Source organism: Procambarus clarkii, chromosome 37 (assembly GCF_040958095.1).
Source record: "Procambarus clarkii isolate CNS0578487 chromosome 37, FALCON_Pclarkii_2.0, whole genome shotgun sequence".
Taxonomy (NCBI): Eukaryota; Metazoa; Arthropoda; class Malacostraca; order Decapoda; family Cambaridae; genus Procambarus; species Procambarus clarkii.
Genome location: NC_091186.1, coordinates 20,350,160 through 20,374,272, shown reverse-complemented (window position 1 = coordinate 20,374,272; position 24,113 = coordinate 20,350,160). Strand labels below are relative to the sequence as shown.

The 24,113-nt window shown below is 44.8% G+C and overlaps 1 protein-coding gene across 2 annotated transcripts in view; it reads left to right on the top strand.

The window, feature by feature from the left end:
• LOC123765731 (protein turtle homolog B) overlaps positions 1–23,820 on the top strand; it is a 79,155-nt gene extending 55,335 nt beyond the window's left edge. Inside the window, exons 4-8 of one of the 2 annotated variants that reach the window (XM_069337232.1) lie at positions 493–703; positions 8,618–8,713; positions 11,703–11,830; positions 18,863–19,028; positions 22,174–23,820. In XM_069337232.1, coding sequence (XP_069193333.1) covers positions 493–703; positions 8,618–8,713; positions 11,703–11,830; positions 18,863–19,028; positions 22,174–22,283 — 711 coding nt within the window. In that variant the 3' untranslated portion in view covers positions 22,284–23,820. The remainder of the gene's footprint in view (positions 1–492; positions 704–8,617; positions 8,714–11,702; positions 11,831–18,862; positions 19,029–22,173) is intronic. The other variant, XM_069337233.1, reaches the window with a different exon arrangement.
• Positions 23,821–24,113: the final 293 nt, after the last annotated feature.

Genomic DNA, 24,113 nt, shown 5'->3' with positions numbered 1-24,113 from the left:
AATACAAGATTTTTGTTAATTTTATACATGGTAGTTTATTTCCTTTAGATGTGTTGGATTATATGATAACGTTGTGACCCTTCCACAGGTGTGTGGCGGATATGACTAACTCTCTGCTCGGTCTGCAGGTGTGGGAGTAATTACATTTTACACCTTCCATTAAGTGTGGTGGTAATTACCTCTCTACATTCACCTGGGCTGTAGGAGACTCGAACCAGAGAAGTCTGGGTGACAATGTAAATGACGGGTCAGTAATTCCTCTGAGCTTCAGTAGTAGTTCAGGGGAGGTTGATAATTATAATTTGGCAGCTGGATGCGGCTTCTGGAAACTTTCCTTATTAAGACAACTTAATAGCTAGGTCGAGAGAGCTTCGGCCTCTCATGGGTGGGGTCCACGGTTCAAGTCTCCTAGAGCCCATGTGAATGGAATGTTTATTTTCATGGAAGTATGGATGACGATTTATATCCTCTCTCTCTCTCTCTCTCCCACAGGTGTCGTGGATCAGACAAGACAACCTACACATCCTGACGGTGGACAAGTACAAGTACAGCACGGACAAGCGAGTGTCAGTGGTGTTCAACGAGGCTAACCTGGAGTGGGTGTTACGCATCGGTGGCGTCACTCCGGCCGACGCCGGCCGCTACGAGTGCCAGGTCTCCACCAAGCCCGTCCTCAGCTTCGTCGTCAACCTCACGGTTGTGGGTGAGTGTCTGTGTCTCACCGTGGTGGGGCGACGTCTGATCTTGTGGTCTCCATGATCAAGGGCTCAACTTATGATGTATAAGGGGCAGGGTTGACTGGCTGGGGGTTGACTGGCTGGGGTTGACTGGGAGGGGGTTGACTGGGTGGGGGTTGACTTGGTGGGGGCTGACTATGTATGGGTTGACACTGGGAGGGGTTGACTGGTAGATGGTTGAGGGTGAAGGGGGTTGATGGGGGAGGGGGGTTTGATTAGGAGGGGGTTGTCTGAGTTGGGGGCTGACTGGGTGGGGTTGGACATTGGGAGGGGGGTTGACTGACAGAGGGTTGATGGGGAGGGGGTTGACGGGGAGGGGATTGACGGGGAAGTGGTTGACTGGGTGGGGGTTGACTGGGAGGGGGTTGATACTGGGAGGGGTTTGACTGGAAAGGGGAGTGGGAGAAAGGATTAGTGGTGAGAGAGAGTAGGCAGAAATCAAACAAAAAAATGAATTGATTTTGAGAAACGATTGGGCAATGTTTTTGCCGACTAGACCCCCGTGGGCGGAATCATGAAAAAATACTTTTAAAATGTTAGGTTAGGGCACAAGTTGCTCAGTATTTATTTATTTATTTATTTATTTATTTATTTATTTATATAGAAGAAGGTATATTGGGATTGAGAGGATACATAGCAAAGTAATTACATTCTTGTAAAGCCACTTGTACGCGCAGCGTTTCGGGCAGGTCCTTAATCTAAGAAAATTTTAAGTAGGTATATATTGCAAAATTTATAAAAATGATAAAAGTTACATAGCAAGAAATAAAATACAGATAAGAGATAATTGTAGGCATATTAAAGCACATAGGACACCTAGGGGAGAATCCATGGCGACCCTGGCTTATACATGTGCCCATCCGGGCTCAAGAAAGGTGCCTCTTTAGTACAAGCTTGGAGTAGTTTCCTTGGAATATTTTCTGGTATGTCAAGAGGAGTACACGCCGGATCACGATACACTCTGTCCGCTATCATCCGGATTGTTTCATCCACAGGTACATTGGTAAACAGTGATTCTACGTCCAATGAGGCTCTTATCCCTGTGGCCCGTGTTCCCCGCAGTAAGTCAACAAATTCCTTTGGAGACTTCAGGCTGAAGGTGCAAGGGACATAAGGAGTCAGCAGGCCGTTGAGTTGCTTCGCCAGTCTGTACGTGGGGTGGGTATCTGGCTAATGATTGGCCGAAGTGGGTTTCCAGGCTTATGTGTCTTGACATTTCCATACGTGTATCCAGGCTTATATTCCCCAATAATCTTTGGCAGGTGGAGTCCGGATTTCTTGGCGTTCACAGTTTCGATCAATTTGTTGACCTTTGCCTTCAATTCGGCTGTAGTGTCCTTCGTTACCCTTTGGAATTTAGTTTGGTCAGAGAGAATGAGGTTCATTTTCGCCAGATATTCGTCTTTTTTAAGAATGACGTATATTGGCGACTTGTCACCTCTTCTGACGACTATCTCCTTGTTCTCACGAAGGCTCTTAGCTGCCACTCTGAACTCGGGGGACAGTATGGTGCTTCTGTAATTGCCTCGATTCTTTCCTCCTTCCGCAATAAGTTCTGCTTGTAAGGTGTCTTTGGTGGTGACCTTCTTTTGTGTCTCGAGGTCGAATATGTCGTCCAACAGGATCTCCAACTACACTTTCCGGCCATCTCACTTGGTCTGGACATAACGTGACAGTTTATACCCAGATTTAGGAGAGTGACTTGGTCCTCAGTGAGGTTGATTCCTGCAAGGTTCAGGAAGCCGTCTCTTGTTCGTGGAATTGCCATAGGTCCTCCATATAACGTTGTTAGTTCTTGATTATCTTGGTTTCGGTGCTGAGGTGATGTCGATCTGTGAGGATGTTGAGGTGTTGCTCGAAGTGAGTACGGAGACTTTCGTCGATGTTGCTGTTTCTCCATTGGTTTGTAGCATGAAGTAGTTGCGTTTTGTTGTCTTTGATTTCATTTTCTGCCTTATGTATCTGATTACGAATCAGATCTTGGCGATATTTTATCGTGAAGGTTTGATCCTTGTTTTTTTTTTTTTTTTCTTTTTTTTTTTTTTTCTGGGTCGTGTTTTATATTAGTATATTTGGTAGCAGTCTTTCTTGTAGACATATATTATTAAATATTACCGAAAAAGTCAAATTAATAATTCTAACACGAATTTTCTCAATGTTTCTAATATTCTTTTTCACTGTTGATGGTAACTGAAAAATCAATTCTCCAAAATTCATTTTTATTTCTAGTCTGACGCGACACTTGAACGCGTTTCGTAAAACTTATTACATTTTCAAAGATTTTAGTTTACACACACACAACTATAACTGAACAGAGTTTAAAACAGCTTCGATTTTTTATACCTGCATTTGGGTGAGGTGAAATGTTACAACAGTTTTGGATGAGGTGAAAACAAACTTTCAGTCAGTGGAACGCGAAAGTGTTATCACTTTTGCGTTCCACTGACTGACTATCGTGTCACTCATTCTTCTACTGAATAGGTTCCAACGACGCAGCACTGAGTCACTCATTAAAATATTTGTTAAAAATTAAAATTTTATCAGGTCAATCTGGTAGTGGTTTTAAAATAAGCGCCTTTAGATTGCACACAATTTGATACCAAAATGAAAGATATAACATGAAACTTGATGTCCGAACACTTGAAAGATTATAAATAGGCTTTTGGTCAGAATATTAAAATATTTGTTAAAATTCTATTTATTGTCCTAGTATCTTGGGACTAGTTTTAAAATGCGCACCTTTTTATTGCGAACAATTTGATACCAAAATGAAAGATGTAACACAAAAATTTATGTCAGAACACTGGAAAGATATAAATAATTTTGTGATGATGAGCGTCCAGAATTAAAATATTTGTTAAAATTCCAGTTATTGCTCTATTATTCTGGGGCTAGTTTTAAAATACGCGCCTTTTTATTGCGAACAATTCGATACCAAAATGAAAGATGTAACACGAAATTTGATGTTATCAAATTGAACGAGTATACACATTAGGTTGCAGTGTACAAATTGGCGCTCGTTCACGAGTAACTGTAGGCTTTTCTGCGGGGAGGCACTCCAGGCTTTGGTACATTATATTCATACACATCTGTAGGGAATTTAATTGCGAACACAATGATACCAAAACGAGCGACGTAGCACGAGAATTAAGGTGAAAAAATGGAACAAGTATGCACATGTTACTGATTTTGTGCGCTTTTGCCGACTTTAGGCTTTACTGTTGGGGTCACGCTAGGCTTTTGGACGTTATATTTATAACCACCTGTAGGGAATTTAATTGCGAACACAATGATACCAAAACGAGCGACGTAGTACGAGAATTAAGGTGAGAAAGCTGGAACGAGTATACACATTTGGGTGTCACCGCGCGCTTACCCGCACGCCGAGGCACATGACCCCTATGTCAACAGTGGACTTGCCCGGAACGCGAAAGTGTATTATTAATGTGTAGTGCCTCGCAGATATCTAGCCGCCTGCTATCGCTGTATCTATCAATGATTTCCGTGTTTTTTATTAAGACTTCTCTGGTGATGGTCTGGTTGTGGGAAGAGATTATATGTTCCTTAATGGAGCCCTGTTGCTTATGCATCGTTAATCGCCTGGAAAGAGATGTTGTTGTTTTGCCTATATACTGCATTCTTTGAGGCTTACAGTCCCCAAGAGGGCATTTGAAGGCATAGACGACATTGGTCTCTTTTAAAGCGTTCTGCTTTGTGTCTGGAGAGTTTCTCATGAGTAGGTTGGCAGGTTGGTAAGTTGTTCTGTCTTGTGTTGAAAGTTTGTTTTCACCTCATCCAAAACTGTTGTAACATATCACCTCACCCAAATGCAGGTATAAAAAATCGAAGCTGTTTTAAACTCTGTTCAGTTATAGTTGTGTGTGTGTAAACTAAAGTCTTTGAAAATGTAATAAGTTTTACGAAACACGCTCAAGTGTTGCGTCAGACTAGAAATAAAAATGAATTTTGGAGAATTGATTTTTGAATTACCATCAACAGTGAAAAAGAATATTAGAAACATTGAGAAAATTCGTGTTAGAATTATTAATCTTACTTTTTCGGTCATATATATATATATATATATATATATATATATATATATATATATATATATATATATATATATATATATATATATATATATATACAGTGGAACCTCTATTAACGAGTTTAATCCGTTCTGACACCGAGCTCATTACCTGGAAAACTCGTCTTAAGAAACAAATTTCCCCATTTAAAATAAAGGAAATAAATTTAATCCGTTCCACTCCCAAAAACATCCATACTTGTATGACTTTTTTTTATGTAAATATAATACTGCACATGTAAATACAAATATTTTGTTGTAGTGCTTTAATATTTACTTTACCTTATGAAGAGTAGTTACTGGCTGGAGGGAGACGATGGGGAGGTGGGAAGGAGGAGAGGGGTTATGGTGTGGAAGGAGAATCCACCTCTGAGTCAGGCGGACTCTCTCTTCTTGGGAATTTCACCCAAATTTCATTTCAAATGTCACACAAGGATGTGTTAGACCAGCACCAAATAAAAAACTACGTCGATTACACTCGTGTCAACAATATAATAGTCTTACCACGAAGCTACAATACAATGCCGTTTTCTCAAATAGGCAATGTGGTTATTAAAGAAAACGGAAATTTCATGGCAAACATGTATACAATCCCCAAGACGATTGGATAAGAATTGGATTTTATAGAAATATTTGCTCAAATGACGCTTGAGCGCGGTGTTTGGGTGCATTCAAGAGAAAAAAGTGTGTCACGTTCAAACGACATATACCTGCGAAAGTGATAACACTTTCATAAAGTGTTATCACAAAGTGATAAATTAATTAACCATTTTCACACACCGGGTTGTCACTGCTTTATCAGGGCAGCTTTTCCAAGAATGCGTTCACCTTTTCAAACATTCCAAACACTTCCCTGAATTCAGTGGAAGAGGTAGCATCCTCCCTTACCTCCTTATTCCCTTACTAATGGTGTAAATTGTTGATGAGACCTGCCATACTCCCTTGTGAGATCAGTCACACAGACACACACTCATGCTTTGCTATAATTTCCTTCTTCAAATTCACAGTAATTGTGTGTTTCTTCCTCTTGACAACACTATCTTTAGCAAGCAGCTTCTTTGGAGACATCATGTGTTACAAATTGTAGTCGCAAAACCACTAAAAACCCAAAGAAAAGCTCAAATAAATCCAGAGGGATGCTTGTCGTGTGCGATACAACAACAACACTGGCGTCGGAGGCGTCCGAGAATTTGCGAGAACCCGCGAGATGCTAGGAAACGCCATGTGGTTTTGCTCGTTAATAGAGGCGAGCTTGTCAATAGAGACAAATTTGCTGCGAGTGGCTTGCTCGTTACTGGAAAAACTCGTTAATAGAGCCACTCGTTAATCGAGGTTCCACTGTATATATATATTAGTATATTTTGGTAGCAGTCTTTCCTGTAGACATATATTATTAAATATGACCGAAAAAGTAAGATTAATAATTCTAACACGAATTTTCTCAATCTTTCGTACATTTCTTTTCACTGTTGGTGGTAATTCAAAAATCAATTCTCCAAAATTCATTTTTATTTCTAGTCTGACGCGACACTTGAGCGCGTTTCGTAAAACTTATTACATTTTCAAAGACTTTAGTTACACATACACAACTGAATAGAACTTACACATCTCCAATTTGTTTATATCTACAGTTGAGTGAGGTGGTATTTAATAGGGTATTAAATTCATCAACACAAGACAGAACACGAAACAATGGGTATTGAATAGAAGTGATTGTAGAAAGCCTATTGGTCCATATTTCTTGATGCTTCTATATTGGAGTGGAGTCTTGAGGTGGGTAGAATATAGTTGTGCATTAATTGGCTGTTGATTGCTGGTGTTGACTTTTTGATGTGTAGTGCCTCGCAAACGTCAAGCCGTCTGCTATCGCTGTATCTATCGATGATTTCTGTGTTGTTTACTAGGATTTCTCTGGCGATGGTTTGGTTGTGGGAAGAAATTATATGTTCCTTAATGGAGCCCTGTTGCTTATGCATCGTTAAACGCCTAGAAAGAGATGTTGTTGTCTTGCCTATATACTGGGTTTTTTTTTTTTTTGAGCTTACAATCCCCAAGAGGGCATTTGAAGGCATAGACGACGTTGATCTCTTTTAAAGCGTTCTGCTTTGTGTCTGGAGAGTTTCTCATGAGTAGGCTGGCCGTTTTTCTGGTTTTATAGTAAATCGTCAGTTGTATCCTCTGATTTTTGTCTGTAGGGATAACGTTTCTATTAACAATATCTTTCAGGACCCTTTCCTCCGTTTTATGAGCTGTGGAAAAGAAGTTCCTGTAAAATAGTCTAATAGGGGGTATAGGTGTTGTGCTAGTTGTCTCTTCAGAGGTTGCATGGCGTTTCACTTTCCTTCTTATGATGTCTTCGACGAAACCATTGGAGAAGCCGTTGTTGACTAGGACCTGCCTTACCCTACAGAGTTCTTCGTCGACTTGCTTCCATTCTGAGCTGTGGCTGAGAGCACGGTCGACATATGCGTTAACAACACTACTCTTGTACCTGTCTGGGCAGTCGCTGTGGCATTTAGGCACATTCCTATGTTCGTTTCCTTAGTGTAGACTGCAGTGTGGAAACCTCCGCTCTTTTCCATGACTGTTACATCTAGAAAGGGCAGCTTCCCATCCTTTTCCATCTCGTAAGTGAAACGCAGCACGGAACTCTGCTCAAACGCCTCCTTCAGCTCCTGCAGATGTCTGACTTCAGGTACCTGTGTAAAAATGTCGTCAACATACCTGCAGTATATGGCCGGGGATTATTGGGGAATATAAACCTGGATATGCGTATGGAAATGTCAAGACACACAAGCCTGGAAACCCACTTCGGCCAATCATTAGCCAGATACCCACACCCACGTACAGACTGGCGAAGCGACTCAACGGCCTGCTGACTCCTTATGTCCCTTGCGCCTTCAGCCTGAAGTCTCCAAAAGAATTTGTTGACTTACTGCGGGGCACACGGGCCACAGGGATAAGAGCCTCGTTGGACGTAGAATCACTGTTCACCAACGTACCTGTGGACGAGACAATCGGGATGATAGCCGACAGAGTGTATCGTGATCCAGCCTGTACTCCTCTTGACATACCAGAGAATATTCTAAGGAAACTACTCCAAGCTTGTACTAAAGAGGCACCCTTCTTGAGCCCGGATGGGCACATGTATAAGCAAGTAGATGGGGTCGCCATGGGTTCTCCCCTAGGTGTCCTGTTTGCAAACTTCTACATGGGTACCATCGAGCAAAAAGTCTTAGTCGACATGAACTTGAAACCGGCCATATACCGCAGGTATGTTGACGACATTTTTACACAGGTAAAAACTGCAGGCATGTCGTCAACATGCCTGCAGTATATGACGGGTTTCACTCACCACCACTCACACTCAAGAGTGAGTGGCTGCCTCAGCCACTCACTCTTCCTGCCCCTATCCTCCACCTTCCTTATCGCCTCTTTACACGCTATGTCACCCAAAATATCAATATCATTGCTCATCATTTCAGAAATTATGGCTTTTGTAAAATTTTTATAAGTGGATCATGGTGAACACGGGTTAGGCCTATTGTTGTGCCGTGATCAGGTTGATGAGGTGCATACATATAATTTGCCGTGCTTGGGATGATGCTAGGACCAGTCTAAGCTAAATAAGAAATTAGATAATTTGACAGTTTTGTATTGGACAAAATACCAAAACATATACCAGTGATTCCCTCCAGCCGTTGTCCAGCCTCTTGTCAACCATGAAGGCTGGAAGCGACTTGTACTGCCACCTTGTACAGCCTCACGTCTCTTCCTGCCTTGTTACTTGCAGAAGCTCTGCCCACGACGACGCCCACGCCCACGGCCCGCCACACTCTGAGTGACCAGGGTAACTCTTCTGCCACACTCCACCAGGAACCCCCCACCGGTACACCCGCAGCTCTTGACCCCCTTCAATATGTGCCGCTTGGCTGACTTGTAATACGTGTCGCTCGGCACACTGTTAACACCTGTTGTTTGACAGTCTCTGTTAACACCTGTTGTTTGACAGTCTCTGTTAACACATGTTGTTTGACAGCCTCTGTTAACACCTGTTGTTTGACAGCCTCTGTTAACACATGTTGTTTGACAGTCTCTGTTAACACATGTTGTTTGACAGTTTCTATTAACACGTGTTGTTTGACAGTTTCTATTAACACTTGTTGTTTGACAGTCTCTGTTAACACATGTTGTTTGACAGCCTCTATTAACACGTGTTGTTTGACAGTTTCTATTAACACGTGCTGTTTGACAGTCTCTTTTAACACATGTTGTTTGACAGTTTCTATTAACACGTGCTGTTTCACAGTCTCTTTTAACATCTGTTATTTGACAGTTTCTATTAACACCTGTTGTTTGACAGTCTCTATTAACACGTGTTGTTTGACAGTCTCTTTTAACACGTGCTGTTTGACAGTCTCTATTAACACGTGTTGTTTGACAGTTTCTATTAACACGTGCTGTTTGACAGTCTCTTTTAACACATGTTGTTTGACAGTTTCTATTAACACGTGTTGTTTGACAGTCTCTATTAACACGTGTTGTTTGACAGTTTCTATTAACACGTGCTGTTTGACAGTCTCTTTTAACACATGTTGTTTGACAGTTTCTATTAACACGTGTTGTTTGACAGTCTTTATTAACACCTGTTGTTTGACACCCTCTATTGACACGTGTTTTTGACAACCTCTATTAACACGTGTTTTTTACACCCTCTATTAACACGTGTTGTTTGACACCTTCTATTAACATGTGTTGTTTGACAGTCTCTATTAACACATGTTTTTGACACCCTCTATTGACACGTGTTGTTTGACAGCCTTTATTGACACGTGTTTTTTGACACCCTCTATTGACACGTGTTGTTTGACACCTATTAACATGTGTTGTTTGACAGTCTCTATTAACACATGTTTTTGACACCCTCTATTGACACGTGTTGTTTGTCAGCCTTTATTAACATGTAAAGTTTGACAGTATCACTTGCCACCTTTTGTTTGGCAGCCATTCTTAATATGTGTTAATTGACAGTCTGAGTTAATCTCCAGCAGTCAAGCTTGTGCCAGTACTGAGTACCTGTCACTGATTACCTGAGCCACAGTACCTGTCACTGATTACCTGAGACACAGTACCTGGCACTCATTACCTGAGACACAGTACCTGGCACTCATTACCTGGGCCACAGTACCTGGCACTCATTACCTGAGACACAGTACCTGGCACTCATTACCTGAGCCACAGTACCTGGCACTCATTACCTGAGCCACAGTACCTGGCACTCATTACCTGAGCCACAGTACCTGGCTCTCATTACCTGAGCCACAGTACCTGTCACTGATTACCTGAGCCACAGTACCTGGCACTCATTACCTGAGCCACAGTACCTGGCACTCATTACCTGAGCCACAGTACCTGGCTCTCATTACCTGAGCGACAGTACCTGCCACTGATTCAACACGGCACCGCATCCGGCAAGGCTGAATACTCTACAATATATTGTTTTTGCCATTACTTTATATTTATGTAGGGTGCCTTGTCGCTATGCCTCATGAAAACCAAATAACTCTCGTGAGTTATTTCTACAAGGTTAGACTGGGATTAATTCGTTTTATGGATATATTATTTAATCTCGAGAGTTGAGTTGCTGACGTAATCGCAGACATTGATACTAGGAAGTATTTGGCATACTATGCCACCATCTGGTGGCGTAGTACTGCCAAATGGTGGCCACCATCAGATGGTGGCACTACTTTCAACACCAGGTGGTGTTAGCAGTAGTGCCCTCATCTGATGTTGGCATTAGCGAACCCATCAAATGTTGGCATTAGCGCCACCATCTGATGTTGGCACATCAGTTGAAACACATTATTAATGGAAACAAAATGTATTTGTATTTCGAATAATAAATTGTTATTGGTAAAGATTGGGAATATTAGTATAGTAAATGATTTAAGCATTTATTGTGAAGGTTGTTTAGTTCTAATGAGCGTTACTCTCTCCCTCTCCATGTCTCCTGTCATCTCTGCTGGCCGTGTTGACTTCTGCACGCCCTCTGCTGTCACCTGGACCCCGGTACACCCTCCTGGACCTGGTACACCCCACCTGGACCTGGTACACCCCACCTGGACCTGGTACACCCACCTGGACCCGGTACACCAACCTGGACCTGGTACACCCGCCTGGACCCGGTACACCCGCCTGGACCTGGTACACCCGCCTGGACCCCGGTACACCCGCCTGGACCCGGTACACCCGCCTGGACCCGGTACACCCTCCTGGTCCTGGTGCACCCCACCTGGACCTGGCACACCCGCCTGGACCCCGGTACACCAACCTGGACCTGGTACACCCCACCTGGACCCGGTACACCCGCCTGGATCCCGGTACACCCACCTGGATCCCGGTACACCCTCCTGGACCCTGTACACCCTCCTGGATCCCGGTACACCCACCTGGACCCGGTACACCCGCCTGGACCCGGTACACCCGCCTGGACCCGGTACACCCCACCTGGACCTGGCACACCCTCCTGGACCCGGTACACCCACCTGGACCCGGTACACCCTCCTGGACCCGGTACACCCGCCTGGACCTGGTACACCTCACCTGGACCCGGTACACCCACCTGGATCCGGTACACCCGCCTGGATCCGGTACACCCTCCTGGACCCGGTACACCCACCTGGACCTGGTACACCCCACCTGGACCCGGTACACCCGCCTGGACCCGGTACACCCGCCTGGACCCGGTACACCCACCTGGACCTGGTACACCCACCTGGACCCGGTACACCCCACCTGGACCCGGTACACCCACCTGGACCCGGTACACCCGCCTGGACCCGGTACACCAACCTGGACACGGCACACGGACCCAGTACCGAGGGCATGGGTGCTGAATGCACCCGAGATCTTCGTGCATCGTGGGTCGCCCATCAACCTCACCTGTGTGGTGGCCCACGGCACCGACCTCCCCGTCTTCATCTACTGGCTCCATCTGAACAAGGTGAGTCCCTCCCTGTTGGTGAGTCTCTGCTGGTGAGTCCCTCTCCTGCTGGTGAGTCCCTCTCCTGCTGGTGAGTCCCTCTCCTGCTGGTGAGTCCCTCTCCTGCTGGTGAGTCCCTCCCTGTTGGTGAGTCCCTGCTGGTGAGTCCCTCTCCTGCTGGTGAGTCCCTCTCCTGCTGGTGAGTCTCTGCTGGTGAGTCCCTCTCCTGCTGGTGAGTCCCTCTCCTGCTGGTGAGTCCCTCTCCTGCTGGTGAGTCTCTGCTGGTGAGTCCCTCTCCTGCTGGTGAGTCCCTCTCCTGCTGGTGAGTCCCTCTCCTGCTGGTGAGTCCCTCTCCTGCTGGTGAGTCCCTCTCCTGCTGGTGAGTCCCTCTCCTGCTGGTGAGTCCCTCCCTGTTGGTGAGTCCCTGCTGGTGAGTCCCTCTCCTGCTGGTGAGTCCCTCTCCTGCTGGTGAGTCCATCCCCTGCTGGTGAGTCCCTCTCCTGCTGGTGAGTCCCTCTCCTGCTGGTGAGTCTCTGCTGGTGAGTCCCTCTCCTGTTGGTGAGTCCCTCTCCTGTTGGTGAGTCCCTCTCCTGCTGGTGAGTCTCTCTCCTGCTGGTGAGTCTCTCTCCTGCTGGTGAGTCTCTCTCCTGCTGGTGAGTCCCTCTCCTGCTGGTGAGTCTCTCTCCTGCTGGTGAGTCCCTCTCCTGCTGGTGAGTCTCTGCTGGTGAGTCCCTCTCCTGCTGGTGAGTCCCTCTCCTGCTGGTGAGTCCCTCTCCTGCTGGTGAGTCTCTCTCCTGCTGGTGAGTCCCTCTCCTGCTGGTGAGTCTCTGCTGGTGAGTCCCTCTCCTGTTGGTGAGTCCCTCTCCTGCTGGTGAGTCTCTCTCCTACTGGTGAGTCTCTCTCCTGCTGGTGAGTCCCTCTCCTGCTGGTGAGTCCCTCTTCTGCTGGTGAGTCCCTCTCCTGCTGGTGAGTCCCTCTCCTGCTGGTGAGTCCCTCTCCTGCTGGTGAGTCTCTCTCCTGCTGGTGAGTCTCTCTCCTGCTGGTGAATCCCTCTCCTGCTGGTGAGTCCCTCTCCTGCTGGTGAGTCCCTCTCCTGCTGGTGAGTCTCTCTCCTGCTGGTGAGTCCCTCCCTGTTGGTGAGTCCCTGTTGGTGAGTCCTTCTCCTGTTGGTGAGTCCCTCTCCTGCTGGTGAGTCTCTCTCCTGCTGGTGAGTCCCTCTCTCTGTATTACGTGTTATGGCAGACTCTAATGGGTTCAATGAGGCACGCTACTATCACCAGGTAGCCTGAGTCACCACAAGTCCATTCCATCCAGCGGTTGACCCCACAGACATATTCTTCAAGAGTTAACATGCTGTTCATTCAAAACAGAACGTTTCTCAAATATAAATTAATAGTATATTATATTAGCATATTGTGCATATATAGGCATAGGTTAGGTTAGGTGTTTAGGTTCTGTTTTCTAATATTTGTATTTGTAGTTCGAGGGTGAAGCATTTACAGCGTTGTGCAGTGAGATCAGTGACCTTAGATATAACTTGAAACTTGTTCAGGTAACTGGTCACTGATATATAAACACTGAGGCCCGTGGAATTCATCTTGATTAAATAATAAATGTATCAGAATCAGTCGTCAGATTTATTGGGGTTTAATTTACTTAGTTGATTTAGAGGATTGATAAGCCCATCATCAAAGTCAAGTATGGTTCTGAGACTGTAGTGGGTTCAGTGACATTGGTCGCAGTGACTTGTAGCTGTTTAGGCCACTGTTCACTGATTTGCCACTGAAGCCTCATGAACTCATCTTCAGCTTTAAATGATGATATTAACATCAACCTCTGTTGCTATAGTCAGCTGTAATCTCCTTAGTATAATGTTACTGGAGAAATATAATCAGCTGACAAACTCAGATTTCTACTGGTATTGTTTATCTGCAGCCATAGGTCTCCTCAGGCTTAATACTGGGCCTGAGAGTAATTTACCTCCTGCAGAATTTAGCATGGTTATGCCCTGATATTTAGTAGGGCTACCGATGAATCGATGGTAGTAGTCTGTCCCTACAAAGAGACCGAAGTCGGTGAGGTGATCAGACTTAATATTATCTGCCAATTTTATTCCTCTATTTCTCAGGAATTTGGCTGTTGCTCTCAGACCTTGTACTTGTAGGTCTACTGGTATTTTGTCCACCACAATGGCTTGTACTCGACAGACGTACCTGCCTAAACGTACTGATGGTTGTACCACCTGGTAGACTTGAGGTCCTGCATCTGTTACAAACCCTGAGATATTGAATGACATCTGGGCTACAGGCCTTAATTGTAGTTCATCTCCCAACTTTTAGTGACATATGTTCTCTGGGACCATTGGTCAAACAACCCACGGGTATGGACCTTGACCCTCTTATTCTGGATGGTAATTTGGGCAGTCGGCAAAGTTGCACTACTTTTGGATTCTGTGGATTGGACACTAATTTTCTCTCGCACCTTGCAAAACTGTACTGTGGTGGGAATGCTATCTTCCACCTTGGTTCTTGAATACGTTAATTTCGTATGTTTGCACAGTGCTGCATGGTGCCTACCTCTTCTACACCTGTTGCAGGTGTTGAATTGGGTATCACAATAGTCTATGTTGTGTGAATTGAGACACCTTGAACATCTCCCTAATTCCTGGAGTCGCTTAATACGAGTGTCTCTGTCTGGATAATTAGCACAACAGTATGTTGAATGTTTCTTTTTGCAGAACATACATGTCCCCCAGCCTACTGCACGTTTGGAAATTACCAGTTTGGGTGAACTAGTAACAGTAGGCTTGGAGGATTCTGCTGCATTGTCAGATTTTCTGCAACTTGATGTGAGTGTAATTGACTGATGTTTATTTGTGTTAGTTGTTTTACCCTTTAATTGACTATTATTTTCTATCTCTGAAGGCTTGTATGAGGCTTTAACTTCCTCATTTGCTCGTCGTTTGTTTATGATGGAATGCAAACCTTCAGTGATGTCCTGTACTGTCAGGATGGTGTTATGTTGATGTGCGTATAATTCATCGAGTATATCGCTGGACAATTTTCGTTGAAGGACTACTTTGGTCATCCATTCACTAATAGTTATATCAACCTTAAGACTGAATGTTCTTAGTAGTGACTCAAACTCCATGCTGAAGGATTGTAATGAGTCAGCAGTCTGATCAGGTTGAGGTAAGTCCAGCAATTGTAGTACTAGATGTATGACAGTTTTCTCATTGCCAGCATTATCCCTAGGAAGCTGGTCTGGGTAATTAGTGCTGTCGCTATCTTCATTTACATTTTCTACTACTGGTTCAGCTTCACCTCTAATTTCAGTTTGGAGGCATGTTAACTTAGTAGCCTCAGGTATTGGGTTTTCAGAATCCACAGAGACTGTTGATAAATTGTCTGAAAACTGCTTAATTTCTGGTGGTATAATATTGGGTGAAGCTGTAGTGGGTGAAGCTTTATCCTTGTTGATTAAAGGATCTAATCTGGCTTGATATTTATTCTCAAAAAGATCCAGATCATCCATAACATTATCTACTTTATTTGATGTACTGGCTAATTGTTCTGATTCAATTATCCTGTGTAAATGTTCCAACCTGGCTTGAGTTTCTTCTTCATATTGTGCTAGGCCAGACAGGAATGGTTCCACATCTTCAACTACTATGTCGTCGTCGTCGTGGACTTGATTTTGGTAAGATTTCCTATTTGCTTTCAATATATGCAATTGGGTTTGAATCTGTAACAGTGATATTTTCAACCGACGATAATTAATTACAGGCTCATATAACAACTGTTCATATTGGTTGAGATCCCTTGTTAGTTGGCGTTTGCTTGCTACTAAAGCACGCTTTGCTTTCTGTGGATTAGTCATGGTGACTTGTTAATTGGGCACCACTGGCTCATAAATTGTGAGCAAGTACTGATGGTAGCCTAGGGTAAAATTCTGCACTCACTAGGCGATAATCCTACCTCTACTAGAGGTTAGCACTTAACATTAATACACATTATATATATACAATCATACACACTAATGATTTGAGTGATAAACCAGTGTCATTGGAAGTACCTTTAGGTTAGCTCTTCAGTATCACCCTAGGATGTTATTGACACTAATTAATCACTCAAAGGTGTAATGATCATAAGTAAATTATAATATATACACAACTCAACTCGAGCTGGTAACAATTACTCCCAAAATAGGGTCTTCACCATTCATTAATGGTGGTAGGTTGTTCAATATAGTTCAACTAGACTATGGTAATAATGGGACTAGGATGAACAATAAATAGTTCAACTAGTCAATGGTAATATCTTACCCTGTTGTGGGTTGGCAATTGGTAAACATTGTATTGAGAAACACTAGTGCAATATATATTAAATAATTCTCTATTTTGGAGAAATAATATACAGAATTATTGATGATAGCCTCTTAATTGCCTCTATGAAACTTCTAATATTATCAAGAAGTATTAAATATTATTAGTGACCTCGCGAAATTAACACCACAAAATCCGTGAATAATCCTGCGAGGACACAGCCACCAATTTGGTTGGCTTCAAAATAAACGCTGTCACTTCACAGAAATAACATGCCACCTAATTGGTGGGTGACCATGAAACCGCTGATAAGGCTGAATTGGGCTGAGGGGTTCCTGAGCTCGCTCGAGGGAGGCTACACTGCTGGTCTTTGACTGGCTTTGTCTTGTTATTGTATAAATCACACTGCACTAGTACCAGTGTATTTAATGAATCCACTGGTTAACTGGTTCATCCGGTACAAAGATGACCAAATAATCTGTCATCCGGCTCGATGATGACCATATAATCTCGGTTCAAAGGACCAAATAATCGGTTTCGAAGGACCAAATAATGTGGGAACCGACCTGTGAGATTATATTTAATTTATATGAATTTATATTTATGTTAATTTATATATTTCGATAGCAATTTGTATGATGTTAAGTGGACTGTATTTCTGCAATAATCTCACAAATCGATCCTTACACATTAGGGGGGGGTTATATTAAATTTATATATATGCAGCCAATCAAACTAAAGTATTAACTACATATATTGGTATACATTGAGGAGGTTTCTTATCTTATTGTACAGCAGGCTTAGTCCACCAGGTATAACTAGGATGTAGACACCAAATTATCCTTGTTTGAGGCTAGCTTCCATCACCCAGTAACTGATGTATCATCTTGTTTCCTCTTCTTGTTCCTGTCAAAGGGCGCTAGCTGTAAACCCAGAATCTTAATATATGACAGCTATATCAGAGAAAACACTGTATAATAGATAAGATAAGGACCAAGGCTTAATTACCTTTATTGAGTCGATTATTTGTGTTCTCACCGGTTCGCCCAATATCTACCTAACATTAATGGCCAAAAATGATCAGATAAACGGGTTTCGGAAAGACACTTCCCTTGTGGTTGTTGACAGCGTGTTGATGATGGTAGAACACTTTGATCTCCATAACACTTCGTCCAAGAGAAATTATAGGAGCTGAATTTGCTCCACGACTCTGGACTAACAACAATGGCTGACCACTTCCTCACCACTGATGCTACTGGCTTACTTTGTCTAGATGTCAGTAAGTGATAGAAGGGTCACATTTACTCTATTTTGATACTGATAATTAAGTTAATTAAAATAAGATGTTTTTATGATATAAAATATATCATAAAATATATCAGGTACCTATTTTACTGCTAGGTAACAGGGGCATAGGGTGAAAGAAACTCTGCCCAATGTTTCTCGCCGGCGCCTGGGATCGAACCCAGGACCACAGGATCACAAGTCCTGCGTGCTGTCCGCTCGGCCGACCGGCTCCCCCAAAGTCATTGCCTTCAATGAATATTGATTGATTATTTTTACTGTCTAGACATATGATTGAGATAACATGTGATTATAATCTAATTAGATATAAGATTTATAGATTATATGAAGTATTTGCTAATACTAATGATTCTTATTAAGGATTTGATTTAGTTCTTACCGGAAATCGATTGAATGTTTCAAATGTTTTTAATTAAGATTAAAAATTATATATTATAGGGGACATTGTCATGTAGGATCCAGGTGTAGGATATAATGAATCTTAAGTGATTCTGAACTGATTTTGATATGATATAGAAATAATACATTTCTTAGATAATAATTTAGACACAATGGGTAAATTTTCCACACCACCCACGTCCACCCCACACACCACCCACCTCCCCCTCACACACCACCCACGTCCCCCCCCACACACCACCCACCTCCCCCTCACACACCACCCACGTCCCCCCCCACACACCACCCACCTCCCCCTCACACACCACCCACGTCCCCCCCCATACACCACCCACGTCCCCCCACACACCACCCACGTCCCCCCCCACACACAACACCCACATCCCCCCCACACACCACCCACGTCCCCCCCACACACCACCCACGTTTCCCCCCCACACAACACCCACGTTTCCCCCCCCACCACACACCACCCACCTCCCCCTCACACACCACCCACCTCCCCCCCCACACACCACCCACATCCCCCCACACATCACCCACGTCTCCCCCACACACCACCCACATCCCCCCCACACACCACCCACGTCTCCCCACACACCACCCATGTTCCCCCAACACACCACCCACATCCCCCCCCACACCACCCATGTCCCCCCACACACCACCCATGTCCCCCCCCACACACCACCCACATCCCCCCCACACACCATCCACGTCCCCCCCCACACACCACCCACGTCCCCCCCACACCACCCACGTCCCCCCCCACACACCACCCACGTCCCCCCCCACACACCACCCACGTCCCCCACACACCACCCACGTCCCACCACACACCACCAACGTCCCCCCACACACCACCCACGTCCCCCCACACACCACCCACATCCCCCCCACACACCACCCACGTCCCCCCACACACCACCCATGTCCCCCCCCCACACACCACCCACGTCCCCCCCACACACCACCCACATCCCCCCCCACATAGCACTAATTGTCCCCCCTCGTGTGTGACACAGATAATAGACTACGAGGGGCGTGCGGGCGTGACCATAGAGACAGAGACGGGTCGTGACACAGTGAGTCACCTGCTGGTGAAGGAGGCGGGACCCAGCGACTCCGGCAAGTACACCTGCCGTCCCTCCAACGGTCACGAGGCCTCTGTTGTCCTAAACGTCCTCAACGGTGAGTCTTCTCCCTGTTGTTAGGCTACTCCTTCCGTCCCTCCAACGGTCACGAGGCCTCTGTTGTCCTAAACGTCCTCAACGGTGGGTCTTCTCCCTGTTGTTAGGCTACTCCTTCCGTCCCTCCAACGGTCACGAGGCCTCTGTTGTCCTAAACGTCCTCAACGGTGAGTCTTCTCCCTGTTGTTAGGCTACTCCTTCCGTCCCTCCAACGGTCACGAGGCCTCTGTTGTCCTAAACGTCCTCAACGGTGAGTCTTCTCCCTGTTGTTAGGCTACTCCGTCCGTCCCTCCAACGGTCACGAGGCCTCTGTTGTCCTAAACGTCCTCAACGGTGAGTCTACTCCCTGTTGTTTGGCTCCAACGGTGAGGGTGGTGTTCTGTTCCACCCACCAGTCAGTCTGTTCCACCCACCAGTCAGTCTGTTCCACTCACCAGTCAGTCTGTTCCACCCAACAGTCAGTCTGTTCCACCCAACAGTCAGTCTGTTCCACTCACCAGTCAGTCTGTTCCACCCACCAGTCAGTCTGTTCCACCCAACAGTCAGTCTGTTCCACCCAACAGTCAGTCTGTTCCACACATCAATCAGTCTGTTCCACACATCAATCAGTCTGTTCCTCTCACCAGTCAGTCTGTTCCACCCACCAGTCAGTCTGTTCCACACATCAATCAGTCTGTTCCACACATCAATCAGTCTGTTCCTCCTCACCAGTCAGTCTGTTCCACACATCAATCAGTCTGTTCCACTCACCAGTCAGTCTGTTCCACCCACCAGTCAGTCTGTTCCACGCATCAATCAGTCTGTTCCACACATCAATCAGTCTGTTCCTCTCACCAGTCAGTCTGTTCCACACATCAATCAGTCTGTTCCACTCACCAGTCAGTCTGTTCCACCCACCAGTCAGTCTGTTCCACACATCAATCAGTCTGTTCCACTCACCAGTCAGTCTGTTCCACTCACCAATCAGTCTGTTCCACTCACCAGTGATGATCCCAGAAAGGGTGATCCCAGGAGATTAGGGCAGAGTTGTGGAAGCGACGATCGTCAGCTCCTCCTTGAATTTAAAGTATCACTTTTGATAAAAGTATATATTAAAGTAACTGTAATTAATAACCTGTTTTGTCAAATACTTAGATGAACTTAACGTCATTTAGAAATGAAGAATCAAATCTTCTCTTTAGCTCAAGATCAGTTGACTCTGGTAGAATTGGCAACTCCGGCTGGGCCAGGTCGCCAGAGAGGCACTTCTCACCCCCACCTCCATCCCCCCTCTATCCAAGACTCCACCTTTTGTTAATTTAATTCTGCTGAGAAATTCAAGTTATCATTCAGTATTTGTGCCTTATAACTTACCTGCTCAAGTATCTAGAGATTCTTCAATTTTTGGAATGATGATTAAGTTACCTTCAGTGACGTCATGTAGAGTAGAGGGTACTACTTCGCCGGGCGACGTACCTGACCTACTAGGGGTCAAGGTTAGGGCCCCAGACGTACCTGACCTACTAGGGGTCAAGGTTAAGGCCCCAGACGTACCTGACCTACTAGGGGTCAAGGTTAGGGCCCCAGACGTACCTGACCTAGTAGGGGTCAAGGTTAGGGCCCCAGACGTACCTGACCTACTAGGGGACAAGGTAAGGGCCCCAGACGTACCTGACCTACTAGGGGACAAGGTAAGGGCCCCAGACGTACCTGACCTACTAGGGGACAAGGTAAGGGCCCCAGACGTACCTGACCTACTATGGGTAAAGGTTAGGGCCCCAGACGTACCTGACCTACTATGGGTAAAGGTTAGGGCCCCAGACGTACCTGACCTACTATGGGTAAAGGTTAGGGCCCCAGACGTACCACAGGTTTCAATATTGTTTAATTCACAAAGCACAAATTCAGATCTCAAGCAAATATTGTAATTGGAAATAGCGTTTCCCCAGGATGTTCAATAACAATTCAACCATCTTGGGTGACCAGGACATAGGGATTAGTCTGTTCAGTTTAAACCCTGCTTAGAAATTTGATAACCAGGCGGAGTAAAACTAGCCTAGGACAGCTCCCTCAGCTTGAGAGGAGTAGGCTAGGGTGTAGTGATGTTGACGAGCAGTAATGGACAGACCATTATCAGTAATCTATCAGTAATGGGTGGACCATTATCTAATGGTCCGTATCACATACGGCTTGATAATGGTCCAGGAAGGACCAAAACGTCGTCGTGTGTCTATCTTGTGATGTGTGGTTTGGTCACTCTCTTCTCTTCTTAGTGCTCTCTGTGCCTGGTCATGGCTGCCCGTGTATTAGTGGGCTGCGGCCGGTCTTTACTGAAAACATCAGTTGTTTACGTGGTATGCTCACAGCAGGGTGCATGCTGGGCAACCAATTGAAACTCATTTGCAGGAAGCAACGACATCACCTTCTTACGTTATCGCATACATCGAATACGTTACTCTATTTTGCAACATACTGGCTTGCTTATGGCTCGAATTTATTTAATTTTTCCCAGATGCGGAATTTATGCGTCGAAACCAGCGTGACGTCATTACGAAAGCACTGCAATCGGCATTGTCTTCATTATTTCATGAGTTCCTACCTTTTTACCTGTTCTCGTTTGTTCATATTTTGAACAACGTAACTGTTCTGAACCCGACGTGCTCTAATTTTCATTCTTAATTGTGAGATTGATGAATCGCCAGGAATCTCTGTTATTCATATGGTCTTAGAAAATTAACTTTAAGGACTACTTCTGGTCTTACCGCCTACAGGCGAGTCCTGACCCGCCGTCAACTAACTCTGGTCTTCCTACCCCTACAAGCGAGTCCTGAGCCACCGTCAACTAACTCTGGTCTTCCTACCCCTACAGGCGAGTCCTGACCCCACCGTCAACTAACTCAGGTCTTCCTACCCCTACAGGCGAGTCCTGACCCCACCGTCAACTAACTCTGGTCTTCCTACCCCTACAAGCGAGTCCTGAGCCACCGTCAACTAACTCTGGTCTTCCTACCCCTACAGGCGAGTCCTGACCCCACCGTCAACTAACTCAGGTCTTCCTACCCCTACAGGCGAGTCCTGACCCCACCATCAACTAACTCAGGTCTTCCTACCCCTACAGGCGAGTCCTGACCCGCCGTCAACTAACTCAGGTCTTCCTACCCCTACAGGCGAGTACCACGCTGCTATGCAGACAAATAGAGGCGTCGGGTGGACGAGCTGGGAGGCCCTGTTCCTGAAGCTGGCGTTACTCCATGCGCTCTTCCTCCTCCGTTCGTAACACACGCGTGTCCCGTTCTCCAGACACTCTCTCAAGCCTACTCCTCCACTCCACGTCTTCGATTATAGCTGCACATTGTTGTCCTCAAACACCTCGTCGTTGTCCTCATACACCACGTCGTTGTCCTCATACACCACGTCGCTGTCCTAAAACACCACGTCGTTGTCCTCAAATTAAATCCTAAAATCTCCTAATCAGGGAAATCTGTACCAAACTTTGATCATGTTAACTTACCAAGAGAACATCAACAACTCCAGAATCAACCAATTAAGTGAGAGAGTTCCCAGAGCCAAGACAGCCAATCCTGAGGAAAGTTGAGAGGGAGAAGCATCTCAGAGAGTCACTTTTGGTCTCCTACTTGACCTGACCTCTGACCTCTGGCAGGGAGGAGAGGCGTTGTTGACACTGCTCCCGAGACCTAAGGACTCTGGCCTAATTATCGCTCCACGATTGATTGATGATTGATTGATAAAGATTAAGCCACCCAAGAGGTGGCACGGGCATGAATAGCCCGTAAGTGGTAAATATATATATCGCTCCACAAGTTAGCTGAGGATATATGGCAAAATCTCTGGCCATAGTTCTCAAGGTGGCATAGCTGACCATGACTCATAGTTGCCACAGTGGAAGTAAGCTACTGGAAGTGCGAGTTATCTTCAGTATGTCCTGAGTATATTCTGAGTATATTCATGTCATTCCAAGTATGGCTTACAGCTTGCAAGGCTTGCATCACATGTGGACTCCAGACACGATATGTGGATGACACCCAGCATGAGGTGTTGACAACATAAACATGTACAGAAATATGGGTGTTGATGTATGTAAATATGATGAAACATTTACCCATTTAAAGGACATTGCAATACTCGATAATGGTGCCGAATTTGTGGTGATTTTTAACTTGTACATTTAAGATAAAAAACAGGTTAAGTGCTCCTCAAATGAAGCATGTGAGAAAATATTTATTGCGCCTGTGTTAAAATAAAAATAATGACAATGGTGTTTGCTACATAATCATAGCTGTGTAGTGCGAGTTCTCGAAATAAATAACATTAGACATTTTTATACCAATTTTACCTTCTATAGTATCTCTTCTGGAATTTTGTTGAACAATTAAAATGTTTCAAATGGTTAACTACATAATTAATAGTCATTTGCATCTGTACTTGAGAAACCACACAATAAACTCTACCCAATAAACGAGATATTTCTTACATTAAAGAAGAGTATTTCATCGGTAACAAGTGAGTATCTTTACTATTCAAGCTTTATGGAGATAACAAAAATGTAATAATAAAACCTCAATAGGTTTTTGCATCAAACATCAAACATGCATCAAACTGGGCAATATGAGGCAATACACCTGAAGGCCTCTCTGCAGGTCACATATCAAAGATTTTACAGCAATATTACTTCATATATTCAGGTCATATCTGCAAAGAAGTAAAAAGAACATAGAATGTTTTTATATTTTAAAATGTTAAATAATATTCATGCAGGTATTGTATTGCTTATTGAATAAAGATTTACCACAAAATAGCCTAACATAATCCTACCCCTCAGCCAATAATGTTACTCAAGCTCTGCCATTGGCCTAACATAATCCTACCTCTCAGCCAATAATGATACTCAAGCTCTGCCATTGGCCTAACATAATCCTACCTCTCAGCCAATTATGTTACTGCAAGCTCTGCCATTGGCCTAACATAATCCTACCTCTCAGCCAATTATGTTACTGCAAGCTCTGCCATTGGCCTAACATAATCCTACCTCTCAGCCAATTATGTTACTGCAAGCTCTGCCATTGGCCTAACATAATCCTACCTCTCA